The following is a 16,824-nucleotide window of genomic DNA, read 5'->3' as shown; positions in this document are numbered from 1 at the left end:
CAGAGCCTGACGCGGGGCTCGAACTCACGGACCGCGAGATCGTGACCTGGCTGAAGTCGGACGCTTAACCGACTGCGCCACCCAGGCGCCCCAAGGCCCTTTTCTTTTTTAGTAGGTTACTATGAACCTTTGAGCTTATCTTTTTTTACATGAAAAATATGTTAAAATCTTTCAAATAGGCAGTGATAAAAATAATCAGCAAACAAATGTTAACTTCTAGCAGACTAGCTAGAATATTGGCATTCCCATCACTTACAACTGGTCAGTATAGACCCCCTGTCTGCAGGGGATACATTCCAAGACCCCCAGCACATGCCTAAAATCATGGACAGTATCAAACCCTATATATACTGTTTTTTCCTACACATACATACCTAGGATAGTTTAATTTATAAATTAGGCAAAGTAATAGATTATCAATAGTTAATAGAATTCCAGTAATGTGCTATAACAAGTGAATGTGACCTCTCAACATATCGTTCGAATTTTAGTGTTTGTGAAGTGAGCACTCTCAGTATATTGTTCTGTGCTCATCCTTTTTTAATGTTTATTTTTGAGAGAGAGAGAGAGAGAAAGAGAGCAAGTGCAAGTTGGGAAGGTCAGAGGGAGAGGGAGAATCCCACTGACAGTGCAGAGCCTGATGTGGGGCTCGAACTCACGAACCATGAGATCATGACCTGAGCCAAAGTCAAGAGTCGGATGCTTAACTGAGCGAGCCACCCAGGTGCCCCTCACCCTTCTTGTGAGGTAAGGTGATAAAATGCCTACGTGACAAAATGAAGTGAGGTGAATGACAGGCATTTTGATCATTTGGCTACTAGTGACGTTCTGATGGTAAGTCAGAAGGACCATCCACGTCCCAAATGTGGTTGACAGCAGATAACGAACTATGGAAAGTGAAACCACAGATAAGGGGGGACTACTGTAAAAACATCATCAAATACAATTCGTGTTTACAAACAACAGTCATATAAAGCTATACTTTGTAAAAGACACTTGAAATTACACAAAGTGAGGAGTGGCGAAGGTGCTCCCCACCAGACCTGGGAGGGAACCTACATCTTTATTTTAACAAGACTTTTTGGATTTTTTTTTGAGAGCACAAGCCAGGGAGGGGCAGAGCGAGGGGGACAGAGGATCTGAAGTGGGCTCTGCGCTGACAACAGCGAGCCAGATGTGGGGCCTGAACTCATGAACCATGAGAGATCAACACCTGAGCTGAAGTTGGAAGCTCAACCAACTGAGCCACCACCCAGGCGCCCAGGAGACTTTTTTTTTTTTTTTTTACATAGGCACTCTGTGTTTCTATAGAACATTTTGAAAAAGTGATAGAAAAGCACAAAGGAAAAGGAAATTCACCCATATTTCCGTGACTAGAAACAATCACTATTAAGTTTTGGTATTTTCTTTCTGGTCTTTTTATATACCTATCCTATGTATGCATATATTCCTTTGATCATGTTGTACATACTAATTTGTTAAAGAGGATAAAAGGGTTTGCTTAATTTTATTTATCAACTATTTAAAAAATTTTTAAATGTTTATTTTGAAAGAGAGAGAATCCCAAGCAGGCTCCATGCTCAGCGCGGAGCCTGATCCCCCAACTGCAGACGACTGAGGCACCCAGGCGCCCGCACCACTGTGCTTTTATAAAAGACCTACATAATTAGTACCTGTTTCTCTATCCAAAAGAAATCCAAAGAGGATTTTCGCTTTTACAAAAAAAAAAGGCAAAAAATGAAAACAGGGTTGGGTGCTTTTTTTGCAGCCAGCATTAGTGGGGGCATCATGCACCCCGGGAGCTCCTCTCGGCATCTCAGCATCAAGCAGCCATAGCTTTGAATTGTGCCTGTGAGCATCTGCGCTTTATCTTGATTTATTTTGTGCATCTGTGAGCAAGATATGTTCCACGCTATCAGAAAAGCCTGAGAGAGGTTTTTTCTTGGGTCTGGGACCACTCAAAACTTTTTCCATATAAATTAATGCTAAGTGCTGCTTCGTGTCATGCCATTTTGGCTTACGAAAAGATTTACAGGAATGCCCTACTTTCAGATAGCAGGGGAGACCTGTGTTTGTATTTTGGTTTGAACCATGTTAAGCTCTTTCTCTTATCACATGTGCCCTCTTGTGGTGACTCCATGACATTTCTTTCAAGCCATTAGTTCTTTGCTCTCACTGGAGATTTAACAAACAGGGTTTATTTATGTTAATCTCCCATTACTTATATTTGGTTAGGAATCACTGCTGTACCCAAAAGATTATTATAGGATGGTCAGATCTCTTATTAAAAATAAGATTTCTAGGGGCGCCTGGGTGGCTCAAGCGGAGCAGCACTCTTGATCTTGGCTCAGGTCATGCCCTGCATTAGGTTCCATGCTGAGAGTGTGGAGCCTGCTTAAGATTCTCTCTGTCTCCCCACCCCTCTCCCCCACTCATGTGCTCTCTCTAAAAAATAAATGAGAAAAAAATTAAGTGAAAGATTTCTAAAAATAAGTTTTCATTTTGGTGGTTATTTGCTAAGAAAATACCTAAAACGGGTACATTTTCTCACAAGTGGATTATTGTCCATTAGCAGCTCATTTGTAAGTTGGAACTTTGCATTCACTTTTTATGGAAAAATGATGTTATAATTGGGGTCAGGTTCCCAGACAGACCAAAAAAGCAAATTTTCTATCCCAGAAATGCTGTACTAGGCAATGGAATGGAAAAACAAAACAAAAATAGAACATACTATTGTGGTGTGAGTCACCTTCTAAAAAAGTCATAAAATATATTAAAACACAGACCATGTCTGAGACAGATCCATACAGCCCCAAGGCCAGACTCGCCTGGCTCGAAACTCAGCGTTTCTCCTGAGGTTTTGGGTAAAGCAGCTGCAGACTGGGGAGAGGAGAGATCTGTCCTATATTTGTGATGCTACTGGGAACAGGGAAGGGTTTCCATGGCGCCTCAGAGGCTGGAAGTTACCTTGCTCCCCTGGGGAAAGAGATGTCGATGGGTGCTTGTGTTTTGGAAACTGCGTATGAATGGAGCATACTGCAAAAATACTGCTAACAAGATTATTACATTTAATGTTCAGTGCCTTTGGGTAAATCTTAGACCAGATCCAAATAAGTCTGGCTACTGGCAAAGTGGAAAGTCTGGAACAAATTTTAAAAGGACTGTAGTGAGGCTCTCCTCATCACATTTGATAACCTCAGACATAAGGGTTATGATGATGTTGAATATTTGAGGTATGGCTTCAGTGATGTTGAATATTTGGGGTATGGCTTCACGTTTAGTCCTTCTAAAATGCTCATGTTTTTCTTTCAACCGTGCCAGAGAACACTGACCAATATAGTAAAACGCTGATGAATGACCAACCCAACTAATCGGAACCTTTGATTAGTCTACCTTCTGTTTTTATGCTGTTTCTCAAAGAATGGCACTTGAGAAAAATGCCCACTAATATGAAGGGTTTACCCAAGTTACTTTCATGGGGTGTTTCCTGAGATCCTACTTAATTCAGGTTAGTCTCTGTTACCTCCTACCATCTACACAACTGGTCAAAATCAAGCACCGAGACATCTATTACTAATTTAAAAGTGGTTTTCAAAAGATTTTTCAGCAAATAATGTCTAAATCAAAAAAATGTTTCTAACCCCAGGCTAAGCAAAAATTCAATTAACCAGCATTAACTCAGAGACTCATTTTACTCAATTATGTATAATTATACCTGGTGGTGGGGGGAGCCACCCATGTCACCTTAGTAAAAGGCAAACTGGTTTTCAGAAAATCAAACAAATGTCAATCTATGGATAAGTGAAATAACAGATTTTCACAAATTAATTTTAAAATTGAATATTTGGGGATAAACATAATTAACTTTCTTGGGTCCATGAAAAGCCTTTTAATAAACTTTCGATTCCAGGGACGCCTGGGTGGCTCAGTCAGTTAAGTGTCTGACTTCGTCTCAGGTCATGGTCTCACAGCTCATGGGTTCAAGCCCCGCATGGGGCTCTGTGCTGACAGCTCAGAGCCTGGAGCCTGCTTGGGATTCTGTGTCTCCCTTTCTCTCTGCCTCTCCCCCGCTTGCACTCTCTCTCTCAAAATTAAACAAACATTAAAAAAAATAAAAATAAATAAAAAACTTTCAATCCCAGTCTTAATAAACTTGATGCAATAGTTCCTTGCACTTCAAGTCATAACCGTTTCATTCGTACCTTGGTACTTCCATTTCCTGTAAGCAACACATGGAACAGGTCTGTAATGTAATTGTGAAGCATGTGCTGGTGGTCGTTTGTAACTGTCATGTTTGTTAACAATCTCAGTCCAGCCAGCTGCACAGCAGAGTCCAGGGGACCAGAGAGGACATCCTTACAAACTTGATTGATGTATACCTAGGGGGAAAGAAGTGAGCATCTTAATTCTCCAAAAGTCTGTCTGTTAAATAGTAACTTTTCTGCCCAGTGGAGCAGGGCAGTTGCTCAGGATGAGACTGGCTCCTCAGAAAAGACATTTCTATCCAGCCCTTGAACTTGGGCAACTTTTTTGATTTTTAAAGCTACCTTTGGGTAGCTTTTTTGTTAATGCCAGGCAATGTACGAGCATTTTACAAATATACCTGACTTAATCCAGAAGAGGATGGCCATTTTACAGATAAGGACAAGTCCTCAAGAAACTTGGATCCCCAGCCCAATATCAAGCCAGCTGGTAGGGGAGCAATGTCCAATTCCAGAGACCATGCTCTCAACACCAGTGGTCTCTCAATTATTGGGGGCCTCCCAACTCAGTCTACCTTTCTGTGTTAACTGGTCTAGGCACACTAGGACCAAGGAGGAAGACATGTCTGGCCATCTGGCATCAAGGTAAGTATCTTAACAATAGGACCCTATCCTTACGAAGTAAAGAATAGAGGAAACAGTGAAAGAATTTTTCTCTAGGGTTAGTTCTATCAAAAGGAGAGGGAAAACTCTCTTTGGCCCAGTTTTCTTATTTACCTAGTTTATGCATACGAATTACTCCTTCCTGATACTGTTAACTGCCACTGGCAAAACAAAATGTAAACAGTACAGGAGTACTATTTCACACATGACAGAATTGAACCCACCGGTGATGGAAAAGTTTTCTGAAACTGTTTTCTATTTCTGGCCAGGATCTTTCCAGCTTGGAAAAACTAGGTCTCACAGATAATTACTATTCACCTAACTAAAAACTCCACCAGAAGTTCTAACTGCTAAAGAAAAAAAAATTCCTAATATGAAATGCTAAGAAATTACCAGTTGTCCCATAAGCCAATTCTACGTTTTTTAAAAAACCGAAGGTATCCATGGTACCATAGAAACTAGAGTAATGGCAGTAAAGTAAAGAGAGACTAGATTTTTAGTCTTGTTTCAGATCTGATATAAGTCACCTGGCTCTCTTTGGCCAGAATTTCATCACATACCTACCCATCCTTAGAAAAAAAAAAGGGGGGGGGGGGGGGACATTTCTTTAGCTCTTTATAAATCATATATCTTCATAAGAGGCTGATGTCTTTCAAAGCATTTCCTAAAATGCATTGAGCATTTTTCTTTTTTTTAATGTTTATTTATTTTTGAGAGAGCGCATAAGCAGGGAAGGGGCAGAGAGAGAGACAAGGAATCTGAAGTAGGCTCCAGGCTCTGAACTATCAGCATAGAGCCTGACCTGGGGCTCAAACTTGTGAACCACAAGATCATGACCTCACCCGAAGTTAGATGCTTAACCAACTGAGCCACCCAGGTGCCCCAATATTATTTTCTCCGAGTCTTTTCACCGGTTCAATTTTAGAAACAAGATCACCAGATGGGCCACCTTGGTTATTCCTGGAGCTGCGCCCACCTCCCCTTGCTCCTTTTTCTTGGAATTCCCTCCCTCCCCAACTTTGCTTCTAGAAACCAGACATTCTTCAGAGCCAGGTTGTACTCTACCTTTTACAAAACTTTTGGATGAGATCTCGTCCTTCTATGTACTCAACAATGTTTTACTTACATTTTTCCTTTAAGTACTTCATGTTCTGCCCTGCATCATGCCTGTTTATGGAGTTGCCTTCTCTCTCCTAGCTTTCTTTTTATTTATTTATTTTATTTATTTTAATTTTTTTTTTCAACGTTTATTTATTTTTGGGACAGAGAGAGACAGAGCATGAACGGGGGAGGGGCAGAGAGAGAGGGAGACACAGAATCGGAAACAGGCTCCAGGCTCTGAGCCATCAGCCCAGAGCCTGACGCGGGGCTCGAACTCACGGACCGCGAGATCGTAACCTGGCTGGAGTCGGACGCTTAACCGACTGCGCCACCCAGGCGCCCCTCTCCTAGCTTTCTTAAAACAAGAGTTAATTGTGTTCATTTCTAAACTCTGTACCACAAAGTAGGAGCTCAATGAATGCTGAAAAAACAGAAGTTCCTAATTTATTTTATCTTTCTGCTGATATTACCAGACTCTGACCAGTTTCCTTTACACACTTGGATTAAAACGAACCCCAGGAGCACCTGGGTGGCCCAGCTGGTTGAGCGTCTGACTTCAGCTCAGGTCATGATCTCACGGCTCATGAGTTCAAGCCCCACGTTGGGCTCTGGTGCTGACAGCTTGGAGCCTGGAGCCTGCTTCGGATTCTGTGTCTCCCTCTCTCTCTGCCCCTAATGCACTAGCATTCTGTCTCTCAAAAATAAACAAACATTAAAAAAAAAACGAACCCCAAACTCAAAAGCATAAGGCACCTCTTACTGCCTGGTTCAGATTCCTCCTTCCTCTGCCTTATTCTCCGTAAAAAATGGGCAGAGGACCTGAATACATATTTTTCCAAAAGATACACATATGGTCAATAGATAAATGAAAAGATGCTCAATATCACTAATCTTCTGGGAAATCACTAATCTTCTGGGAAATACAAATCAAAACCACAGTGAGGTCATATCTCATACCCAGAATGGCTACTGTCAAAAAAAACAAACAAACAAAAAAAAAAAAACAAAGTTTTGGCAAGATGTGGAGAAAAGGGAATCCTGTGCACTGCTGGTGGGAATGTAAATGGTACAGCCACTATGGAACGCGGTATGGAGAGTCCTCCAAATATTAAATATACAACCACCATACGATCTAGCAATTCCAGTTCTGGGCATTTATCTGAAAACGGCAAAAAGAATAATTTGAAAAGACATATGTACCCACTATGTTCACTGCAGCATTATTCTTAACAGCCAAAACACAGAAATAACCTGTGGTGACAGGTGCATGAATAAAGCACATGTGGTCTATATACAATCGAATATTATTCAGCCATAAAAAGGAAGGAAATCCTGCCATTAGCAACCAATGGATAGACCTTGAGAACATTATGCTAAGTGACATGACAGAAAAAGACAAATACTGAAGGGATCTTTTATATGTGGAATCTAAAAAAGCTGAACTCACAGAATTAGAGTAGCGTGGTGGTTGCCAGGGGCTAAGGGATGAAGGAAATGGGGAGATTTTGGTCAAAAGGCACAAGCTTCTAGGTATAAGATGAGTAAGTTCTGGGAGCTAATGGATAACAGGGTGACTATACTGTATTATATACTTGAAAGGTGCTGAGAGACTAGATCTTAAATGTTCTCACCACACACACACACACACAAAAGGTAATTATGTGAGGTGATGGAGGTCCTAGGTAACACCATAGAAGACTCACACATTTGTGATTTCAGCTAACTTACCTTTATCTTCACTTGATTTTCAACATTCACACTCAGGTTATTCAGTGCATTTAAAGCCTTCTCTTTAATACTGTGGTTGGGATTATTGATTTTGCTTCCAATGATTGGAATACCACCCAATTCACGAATAATGACCTAAGAGGGAAAAAAACGAGGACCATCACTTCAATATGCACCCCCTTCATCAAACTTTTTGCATCTACAAATACAAATAAAAATTAATGACTCTTTGGGAATACCTTTCCTATGCACAATCTGTATTTCTTATTTTACTTATTTAGTTATTGTTGAGAGAGAGTGAGACAGACAGAGGGTCCAAAGCAGGCTCTGTGCTGAGAGCGGAGAGCCCAGTGCAGGGCTCAAACCCACGAACCGCGAGACCACAACCTGAGCTGAAGTCGGAATCTTAACTGACTGAACCACCCAGGTACCCTTGTAATTCTTATTTAAAAAAATTTTTTTTTCAACGTTTATTTATTTTTGGGACAGAGAGAGACAGAGCATGAACAGGGGAGGGGCAGAGAGAGAGGGAGACACAGAATCGGAAACAGGCTCCAGGCTCTGAGCCATCAGCCCAGAGCCCAACGCGGGGCTCGAACTCACGGACCGCGAGATCGTGACCTGGCTGAAGTCGGACGCTTAACCGACTGCGCCACCCAGGCGCCCCTGTAATTCTTATTTAAAAAAAAATTATTAAATTTTATTAAAACTAAATTTCCATAATTTTATAGCTAAGAAAATAGATTGGAAATAAATTACGATACATAGTTATTTAAAAACTATAGCTTGGAGATATACAATGATTTGCAGAGCTACTTAAATGATCTCAAAGCAATTTACAAATGATTTTCCTCTGAAATAAGTTCTGGGACTTTCCTATTATAGGCAAATTTGGAAAAGTGTTATGCTTTGCTAAACTGTATTCTTTGGAACACAAATCCCTCAAGATATTAATAGATGTTCCATTAAGAAAAAAAAAAGGTTTCATGGTTAAGTTTGAGAAACTCTGTGTATATTAAGTGCAAACATTTCTTTATTGTGAAGCATTCATATATTCATCATGTGCACCGGGAATCTCCAAGAGGGGACCATTCAATATAGCATTTCCATGAACTGTACACAAAATAGAGGGAAGAGTGGGGTCAGAGGAAACACCTATCAACACCTGGAAGACTTGGGAGTTCCACGCAATTTGGGAAATGATACCCAAATTTCTGAAGAAATAATAATCTGGGGGATTTCTCACCATCAGTTGCAACACTATGCTACTACTATGCACCTCTGTCCTCAACATTACAAGATGCATTAACTGCGTCTATTCTTACAAGAAAAGTAAGCTGAACATTACTCCTGTTGGGCCAAAACATGCCCTTCTAGGAGAAAAAGAACAAAAGAGTATCTTGCCATCATCCATTTTTTACCAAAAGCCCCAAGCCCTACTCTACTGTCCAGAGTGGGCTCAGCACTGGGAGAAAAAGAAACCCCCTGTGCAATCCAGGTTCTTCCCAAAGAACTGCGATTACTAGAAAACAGATTTTTGTTTGTTTTAACTATCCTACTAAAGTAGATGAAGGCACTGTAATTTACGACGAGGGGCACCAACTTCCATTAGCCAAGAAAACACTTGTTCAAGCAGTGGCTACAGACACACTCTTCAAGCTACAGTTTGTTTCAGAGAGATATGAAACAATGGCATCAGAAACAGCACTATATAGGTATGCTAACAGTCACCATCTGTTGTTTTTGTTTGTGTGACGCTTCCCCCTGCCTGGGGGGCAGACAGAGCACCTCTTTTCTCCCATTTAGTCTCTGGTGGGACGGCTGGGCGAATGTGCTCACACCACCACATCCATCCCCTGCTGTCTGGCCGTGAGATGCTCACGTGAGTCAAGCCTTGCTACCCGTGGCCTGGGGAACCTTATTAGCACAGCACCTGACCCTGGCTGAGCAATTCCACCTTTCAGGGATGGAGGCTTGGATGGCCAGTGGCTTTCTTTCCATCCTGTGAAGAAAACTTTCTTGTGGCCAAAGAGATAAAAAACCAATATACAAAAAGAAGCAGGGATAAGCACAGCCAAAAGATGGAGGGAGGGAGAGCTCTGATAATGCATTCCGGAACCTTAAACGTTTCCACTTGTGCCTGAAGCCAGTGCTATTCTTGGATGTCCAAGTTAACTGAGCTCAGTATTTTCCTTTTTGGTTTAAAATAATTTAAGCTGGGGGCGCCTGGGTGGCTCAGTCATTTGAACATCCCACTTTGGCTCAGGTCATGATCTCACAGTTCGTGGGTTCGAGCCCCGTGTCAGGCTCTGTGCTAACAACTCAGCCTGGAACCTGCTTCGGATTCTGTGTCTCTCTCTCTCTCTGTCCCTCCCCCACTCATGCTGTCTCAGTCTCTCTCTCTCTAAAAAATAAATAAATATTAAAAAAATTTTTTTGAGGGGCGCCTGGGTGGCGCAGTCGGTTAAGCGTCCGACTTCAGCCAGGTCACGATCTCGCGGTCCGTGAGTTCGAGCCCCGCGTTGGGCTCTGGGCTGATGGCTCAGAGCCTGGAGCCTGTTTCCGATTCTGTGTCTCCCTCTCTCTCTGCCCCTCGCCCCTTCATGCTCTGTCTCCCTCTGTCCCAAAAATAAATAAACGTTGAAAAAAAATAAAAAAATAAAAAAAAATTTTTTTTGAATAATTTAAGCTGGGTTCTGTCACTTGCAACTGAAAGAATGGTAATCAACAAATATTTTTTATATCTCCCTATAAATCTCAAAAGTTTTACAGTAAACCTTATCATGCTGGAAAAAACTTGACTGAAATAGAGTGTAAATTCAACATAGTTTTCATGACAAAGTTAATGAAAGGCATTAGTTAAAAACCATTCCAATTTTTTTTTTTTTTTTTACTTTTTCTCCATGGGAGTAATAGAGAGAAGGTAACATTCAAATTGAGCTAGAGAGACTTAGTGTTACCAAGTCGCTATTGGTAGAAGGTAACATTGGTTAGTGGTTGTTAGCAATCAAGGGCCCACCTGCATCAGAACCACCCCCACGAGACTTACATATAATAGAAGGCATGTACTTCAATGTTAGGTGCTTTCGCTTTTCTTTTCTTTTTTTTTTTCAACATTTATTTATTTTTGGGACAGAGAGAGACAGAGCATGAACAGGGGAGGGGCAGAGAGAGAGGGAGACACAGAACTGGAAACAGGCTCCAGGCTCTGAGCCATCAGCCCAGAGCCCAACGCGGGGCTCGAACTCACAGACCGCGAGATCGTGACCTGGCTGAAGTCGGACGCTTAACCGACTGCGCCACCCAGGCGCCCCGAGATGCTTTCACTTTTCAACTACAATACTAAATGTGGTGTAGATAACATTTATCTACTAACCAACGTGATGCCTGTGATGAACTTCAAGGGGACCTCAAATCCCAGTAACACTATGTCACTATTAGGATGTGCTTTTCAGGAGCAAACATTATGCTGTAGGGATACATCCCCACACTGTGTATATGAGGAAAGTGAGACTCTGGGATTAAGTACCTTATCAGGGTCACAATTACTGCTAGGGTATAAGAATGGGAGGCACCCATTCTGAGACTAGATACTTACTTGGTTAGCTGAAAAGGCTGCATTGTTACCCAGAGTGACCAAAGCTCTTTCGATAATTATAGGATCATCAGTGGACTCAAGCAGGTAGAGGAGTTTCTGAAGCTGGTCAACATTTAGTATATCATCGTATGAACCATCGGTTAAATCTTCTGCAGAAGAACAAAGTTATTTAAAACTCTTTAAAATCAAGAGGAGATTAAAGGATTTTTATTTTTATTATTTTGAGAAAGAAGAAAGTGAGGGGAGGGACAGAGGGAGAGAATCTTAAGCAGGCTCCACGCCCAGTGTGGAGCCTGACATGGGGCTCAATCCCACAACCCTGGGATCATGATCCGAGATAAAATCAAGAGTCAGATGCCTAACCGACTGAAACCCCCCGACCAAGTGCCCCTAGATAATATTTTTAAACAATATTGAATGCATACTCTGATGCCAGGCACAGTTTTAAGCATGTCATCTACTTTATCTCATTTAATGTTCCAGTAACCTTTGGAAGAAGATACCATTATAATTCTCAATTTACAGATGGTAAACTGAGGCTTACAGACATTAAGAAATTAGCCAATGGTCACTTGGTATTTCTTTCTTAGTAAGGCACTGCATGCTGAAACATTTTCTACTTCTTTTAAAAATCAGGTACACCTGTCCAATGGAACACTTGCCTCGAGGCATAGGTTATTGAAGGAAAAGGGTTTGCATTAAGCAGATGTTTTCTGATCACAATTTTAAGAATACCTCAGGCTGGAGACAAAGTTATGGGAGTAAGCCAATCATGCTGCTAGTGTGGCATTTTTGTTTGGTTGGGATTCTAGATGCTAGAATAACAGTGTTGCTGGGGGCAAGGACAAAAGCAAAGCTCTTGTTTTGAGTAGAGCTAGAACAGCTGAATACTGGATCTGGTCAGTGACTTAGAATTTATAGCTCTATCTTAAAAAAAAAAAAAACCCACAACTATATTTACAGAAATTACCACAGGAAGAATAGAAACCATTTTATAACACCATCATTGTGTGTTCGTTCCTGAAAAATGAACCTATGATTACAGGTTAGACAGTAGACATGTCCACAATTCACTGCCAGGGGAGGGGCAGCCTACAATAGTTGCTCTATGATGTCATATCTGTGCCTTTAAAAAAATATATTTATTTTGAAAGAGAAAGAGAGGGAGACAGAGGATCCAAAGCAGCCTCTATGCTGACAGGACAGAGCCCGATGCGGGGCTTGAACTCATGAATTATGAGATCATGACCGGAGCAGAAGTTGGAAGCTTAACTGAGCCACCCAGAAGCCCCTGTGCCTTTTCGTTTTTAAAATATATACCAAATTATTAAAGGTGGTTATCTTTGGGTGTTGGATTTTGAATGACTTGTTTTCTATCCTGTGCTTAGGAATACTTTTTTTTTCTTTTTCGCAATATATATGTATCACTCCTGTAATGAAAATTAAGTACAGTAAAACCTTGGATTGCAAGTAACTTGTTCTGAGAGTGTTCTGCAGGACGAGCAAACATTTCTAATACATTTTAACTTGATAAAAGAGCAATGTCTTGCAATGCAAGCAGTATGTGATGACGGATGTCACATGATCACAACTGAGCCAATGGTGTTCTCCCTCTCTCACTGCAGGATTGTGGGTGATCATCTCCCATGTTCAGATGCTCAGCCTCAGGCTGCGGTGTTTGGCAGAAATCAGTGAATTTTCAGAACACTGGAAGGTGCTCACAACTGGCACTAGTGTATTTTTTGTCGCTTCAAAGCGCCTGTGGACAGTCCTTCACTTTTCCGTATTAAGAGTAAGCTTAGGAATGCTTGCTTCATTCTAGGTCAGGCTGCCTGCAGATATAGACCCTGTCCTCTGCTGCCTCACATTGCCGGTTACATTAAATACAGTATATGACCAGAGTTTATTAATACTGTACTATAGTCAACATCCATGCGAGCGTATACAATGGCCCCATGCAGAAAAAGGTCGGAAAAAAGGTGGTAAGGAGATGATTACTTTTGAAGAAGGAAATCTCACACTGAGAAGTATGAATGAAGTGTGCAAGTGGCCAAAATTCAAGAAGTCAAAATTCAAGAGGTGGCCGAGATTTTATAAGAAGTCGATGTCTGCATCTCGTCTGCAGAGGAGGAGGAGGAGAAAGAGGCAGAGGAATCCCTCACTTCAAATGAAATTAGGGAAATATGTCAAATGTGGGAAACTGCAAAATTTTGTAGAAAATCACCACCCAAATAAGGCTGTAGCAGTGTGAGCAATGAATCTGTTTAACGACAATGCAATGTCACATTTCCGCGAAATCCTCAAAAGGAGGCAAAAGCAAGTGTCATTGGCTAGGTTCCTTGTTAAAGTTGCATGAAAAAAAGATTCTACAGAGCCAGTAGACAGCAGTGACTCCGTTAGTGATCGTGAAAGTCATTCTCCACAGTCATCCTCCTCTCATCTCCCTCACACCAGGTTGTCAAAGGTAAGTGCAGGTTAATTAATTTATTTTTCTTTATATTTTGTATTTTATTATTTTGCATTATATTACAGTATTGTAATCATTTTTATGATTACATTTTTATTTTTTGATTATATTTTTATGATAAATAAAAATATTTATATGAATATTTTTTGGTTGTGGAATGAATTATCTGAGTTTCCATTATTCCTTACGGGCAAATTCGCTTTGATATACAAATGCTTTGGATAAAAGCATGTTTCCAGAACGAATTATGCTCTCAAACCAAGGTTTTATATACTGTATAATGTCACATATATAGAATCTAAAAACAAACAAAAAATGAGTTAATCAATAGAGATTGGGGTTGCTGGGGGCAGGCGAAGGGGGAGTGTAAAATGGATGAAGGTGGTCAGAGTACAAACTGAGTTTAAGATAAATCAGTCTTGGGCATGTAATGTACAGCTTGGTGACTACAGTTAGCAATACTGTATCGTATACTTGAAAGTTGCTAAGAGAGTACATCTTAAAAGTTCTCATCTCAACAAAAAAATCTGTAACTTTTTGAGGTGAGAGATGTTAACTAAACTTACTGTGATTGTTCGGCAATATGTACAAATACATAAATCAAATACATCAAATTGAATCAAATACATACATATCAAATCATTATACTGTATACCTATCACTAGTACAAAGTTACATGTGAATTATATCTCAATTAAAACAAAAAAGATCATCTTCTGAAATCTAAGGTTGATGCTAAAAAAATGGGTACTTCTCAAGTCTTCTTCAAAAATAAAGGTGAGTAGCTTCAGGAAGAAGGGGCCATGAGCAACTTATTTTGTAAATTGCCTGACCTAAGGTAATGGTGACTTTGGAAACTGGTAAAATTAAGTTTAAAAGTAACACTATCTGCGTTTACCAGGTTAAGAAGGTATCTGAAGTCCAGGCCACCAGACCAATTACCTATATGGAAATCTCTCAAGGACAACAAATTAGGCTGTAAGTAAAGGTAAATAAAGATCTTTTAAAAAAAATTGTTTTCCTTTGTGCCAAAAGTTAATACACTTTCCCTCTACTCTGTTTTCTTAAGAGTGTTTCCTTGAGCAAAGTGGTAAAGCTGACCCTGGAACAAGGCAGGCGCTAGGAATGCCAATGCCTGAGAAGTTGAAAATCCATGTATAACTTTGGACTCCCCAAAACCTAACTACTAACAACCTGCCATTAACTGGAAGCCTTACCAAAAAAAGTAATTTAACATATATTCTGTATGCTCTAGGTCTTATATGCTGTATTCTCATAATAAAATAAAGAAAATCATAAGAAAAATACATTTTCAGAATTGTACATATATTTACTGAAGAAAATCTGCTTGTAAGTAAACCTGCACAGTTCAAACCCTGGTTGTTCAAGAGTCAGCTATAACTGTAAATCCTGTCTCTTTGACATAAATGAACATCTTTTTAAAGGCTAAGTAACCCTCTTGTCAGTTTACAATGCAACAAAGTGTTTCTTAGAGGCTTTGGGACTATCTGTTTGAAATGTAAGCATCAAGAAAGATGAAGCCCTGATCTCTGAGTTTAGCCTTGGCACCTGGCTCCCTGTTGTCACCTCCTGTTTATCCTAAAGATACTGAGAAGTCTTATTTTTCCTCTGGATAAAGGCAATTAGCTAACACAAATAGCCACCCCAATTACTAGTGAATATACGATGAACTATGTGTAGCAAATGGTGTTGTCAAGTCCGCTTAAGGACATGTTAATCTTGCGAACAGGCAGGTAATATGAAATAGATTTTTATCTGCCTGGGTACATAAAAGAGTGAGCACTCTTTTTCAATCCCAATTAGCAGATGGCCTGTGACGACTCGGCAATCTAGTTTAATGCTTATTCATCAATAAAACTCTTTAGTTCTTTTGTCTATTTGTAGAGAGGAACTTCTTAGTTGGTAGTTTTACTTTTAATTATTTCTGTAACAGCGTCCATGACCTGAAATATTCCTCCAGAACATTCAGCAAATCCTCAGAATCCCGAATGCACCAATCAACTTTTGGATGGCAATTTAACCACACACTTGCTCACCAGGAGGGTACCCTCCCATGCGGACAACTGTTTCAACTGATACATACACCTGTGTCTGTACTTCCAGGATCTCTCTGCAACTTTGTGTATGAACCAGTGACATCAAGGTACCTCCCCTCTGAGGCTGGGCCGAATGCAGGCAGAGATAATCCTCAAGGGTTCCTTCTTCCAGGGCAAGTCCAAGCACAATTTCATCATCTACCGCTCCAAGGCCAGCAAAACCCGGGCCACAGTAGGGACAATCCCTTTGGTAACACAGAGTCCGGGAGCAAGCTTTAACGTGAGGAATAATCGACATGCTTTTGAGAAACCTAATCAACCCTCCGCTGTGACGCCGCACTCAGGCAGGAAAATCGGGGCAACTTTTCATCCCAAGATTTTGAACCAAATGGAAGCAAGGGGCGGCTCAGAACCCTACCCGCACCCAGTCAAGCGGACGATCCGCCCTCTGCACCTGTGGTTCTCGACCTTGTACTTCTCACGAATCTCCCTCCCGCTCTCCCTCCTCCAGCTCGGCTCCTTTCTCTGCAAGCGCGGGAGAGCCACGAGCCCCAGCAGTCTTCAACCCGCACCCTCGGGATAACACCGAGGCCCCGCCGGCCGTCCCCGGCCACCTGCTGGGCACCCCTGCGGCCTCACCTGCGGAGCGCGAGGGGCGCAGCCTAAGCCTGCGGTCGCCTTGCCGCTGGCCCCGCGTGAGCTTGTAAATGCAGTAGCAGGCGCCGGCCCCGAGGACCAGGCCCGCCGCCACCCAGCCCACGTGCCGGGAGCGGCCCATGCTACAGCTGGGGCTGAGGCGCAGCGCTGGGCCTGGCGCGGGAGGCTCCGAAGCAAGCGGGCCCCGCCGCCACCCCCAGCGCTAGCCGAAGGGCGAGAAAGGAAATGGGGCTTGAGCTCCGCCTCCCGGAAACGGCCCTGCTAAAATAGTAAAACCGCCCACTCCGGCCCCCAAGCGTCCAGGCCGCTCGGCAGAGGCGGGGCGGGGGGCAGGGCTATGTGAAGGGCCGC

General features: G+C 41.7%; 1 protein-coding gene across 1 annotated transcript in view; it reads right to left on the bottom strand.

Annotated features, from left to right (window-relative positions):
* ARMC10 (armadillo repeat containing 10) overlaps positions 1 to 16,705 on the bottom strand; it is a 19,747-nt gene extending 3,042 nt beyond the window's left edge. The window contains exons 1-4 of the mRNA XM_040472856.1: positions 16,456 to 16,705; positions 11,293 to 11,441; positions 7,695 to 7,829; positions 4,203 to 4,379 (exon numbers count right to left, since the gene is read on the bottom strand). Of these exons, the coding sequence (XP_040328790.1) occupies positions 4,203 to 4,379; positions 7,695 to 7,829; positions 11,293 to 11,441; positions 16,456 to 16,594 (600 nt within the window). The 5' untranslated portion in view covers positions 16,595 to 16,705. The remainder of the gene's footprint in view (positions 1 to 4,202; positions 4,380 to 7,694; positions 7,830 to 11,292; positions 11,442 to 16,455) is intronic.
* Between the last annotated feature and the right edge of the window lie 119 nt (positions 16,706 to 16,824).

Source organism: Herpailurus yagouaroundi, unplaced genomic scaffold (assembly GCF_014898765.1).
Source record: "Herpailurus yagouaroundi ecotype Mexico unplaced genomic scaffold, PumYag 100, whole genome shotgun sequence".
In the NCBI taxonomy this organism is placed as follows: domain Eukaryota; kingdom Metazoa; phylum Chordata; class Mammalia; order Carnivora; family Felidae; genus Herpailurus; species Herpailurus yagouaroundi.
This window is presented reverse-complemented; position numbering and strand designations above follow the sequence as displayed.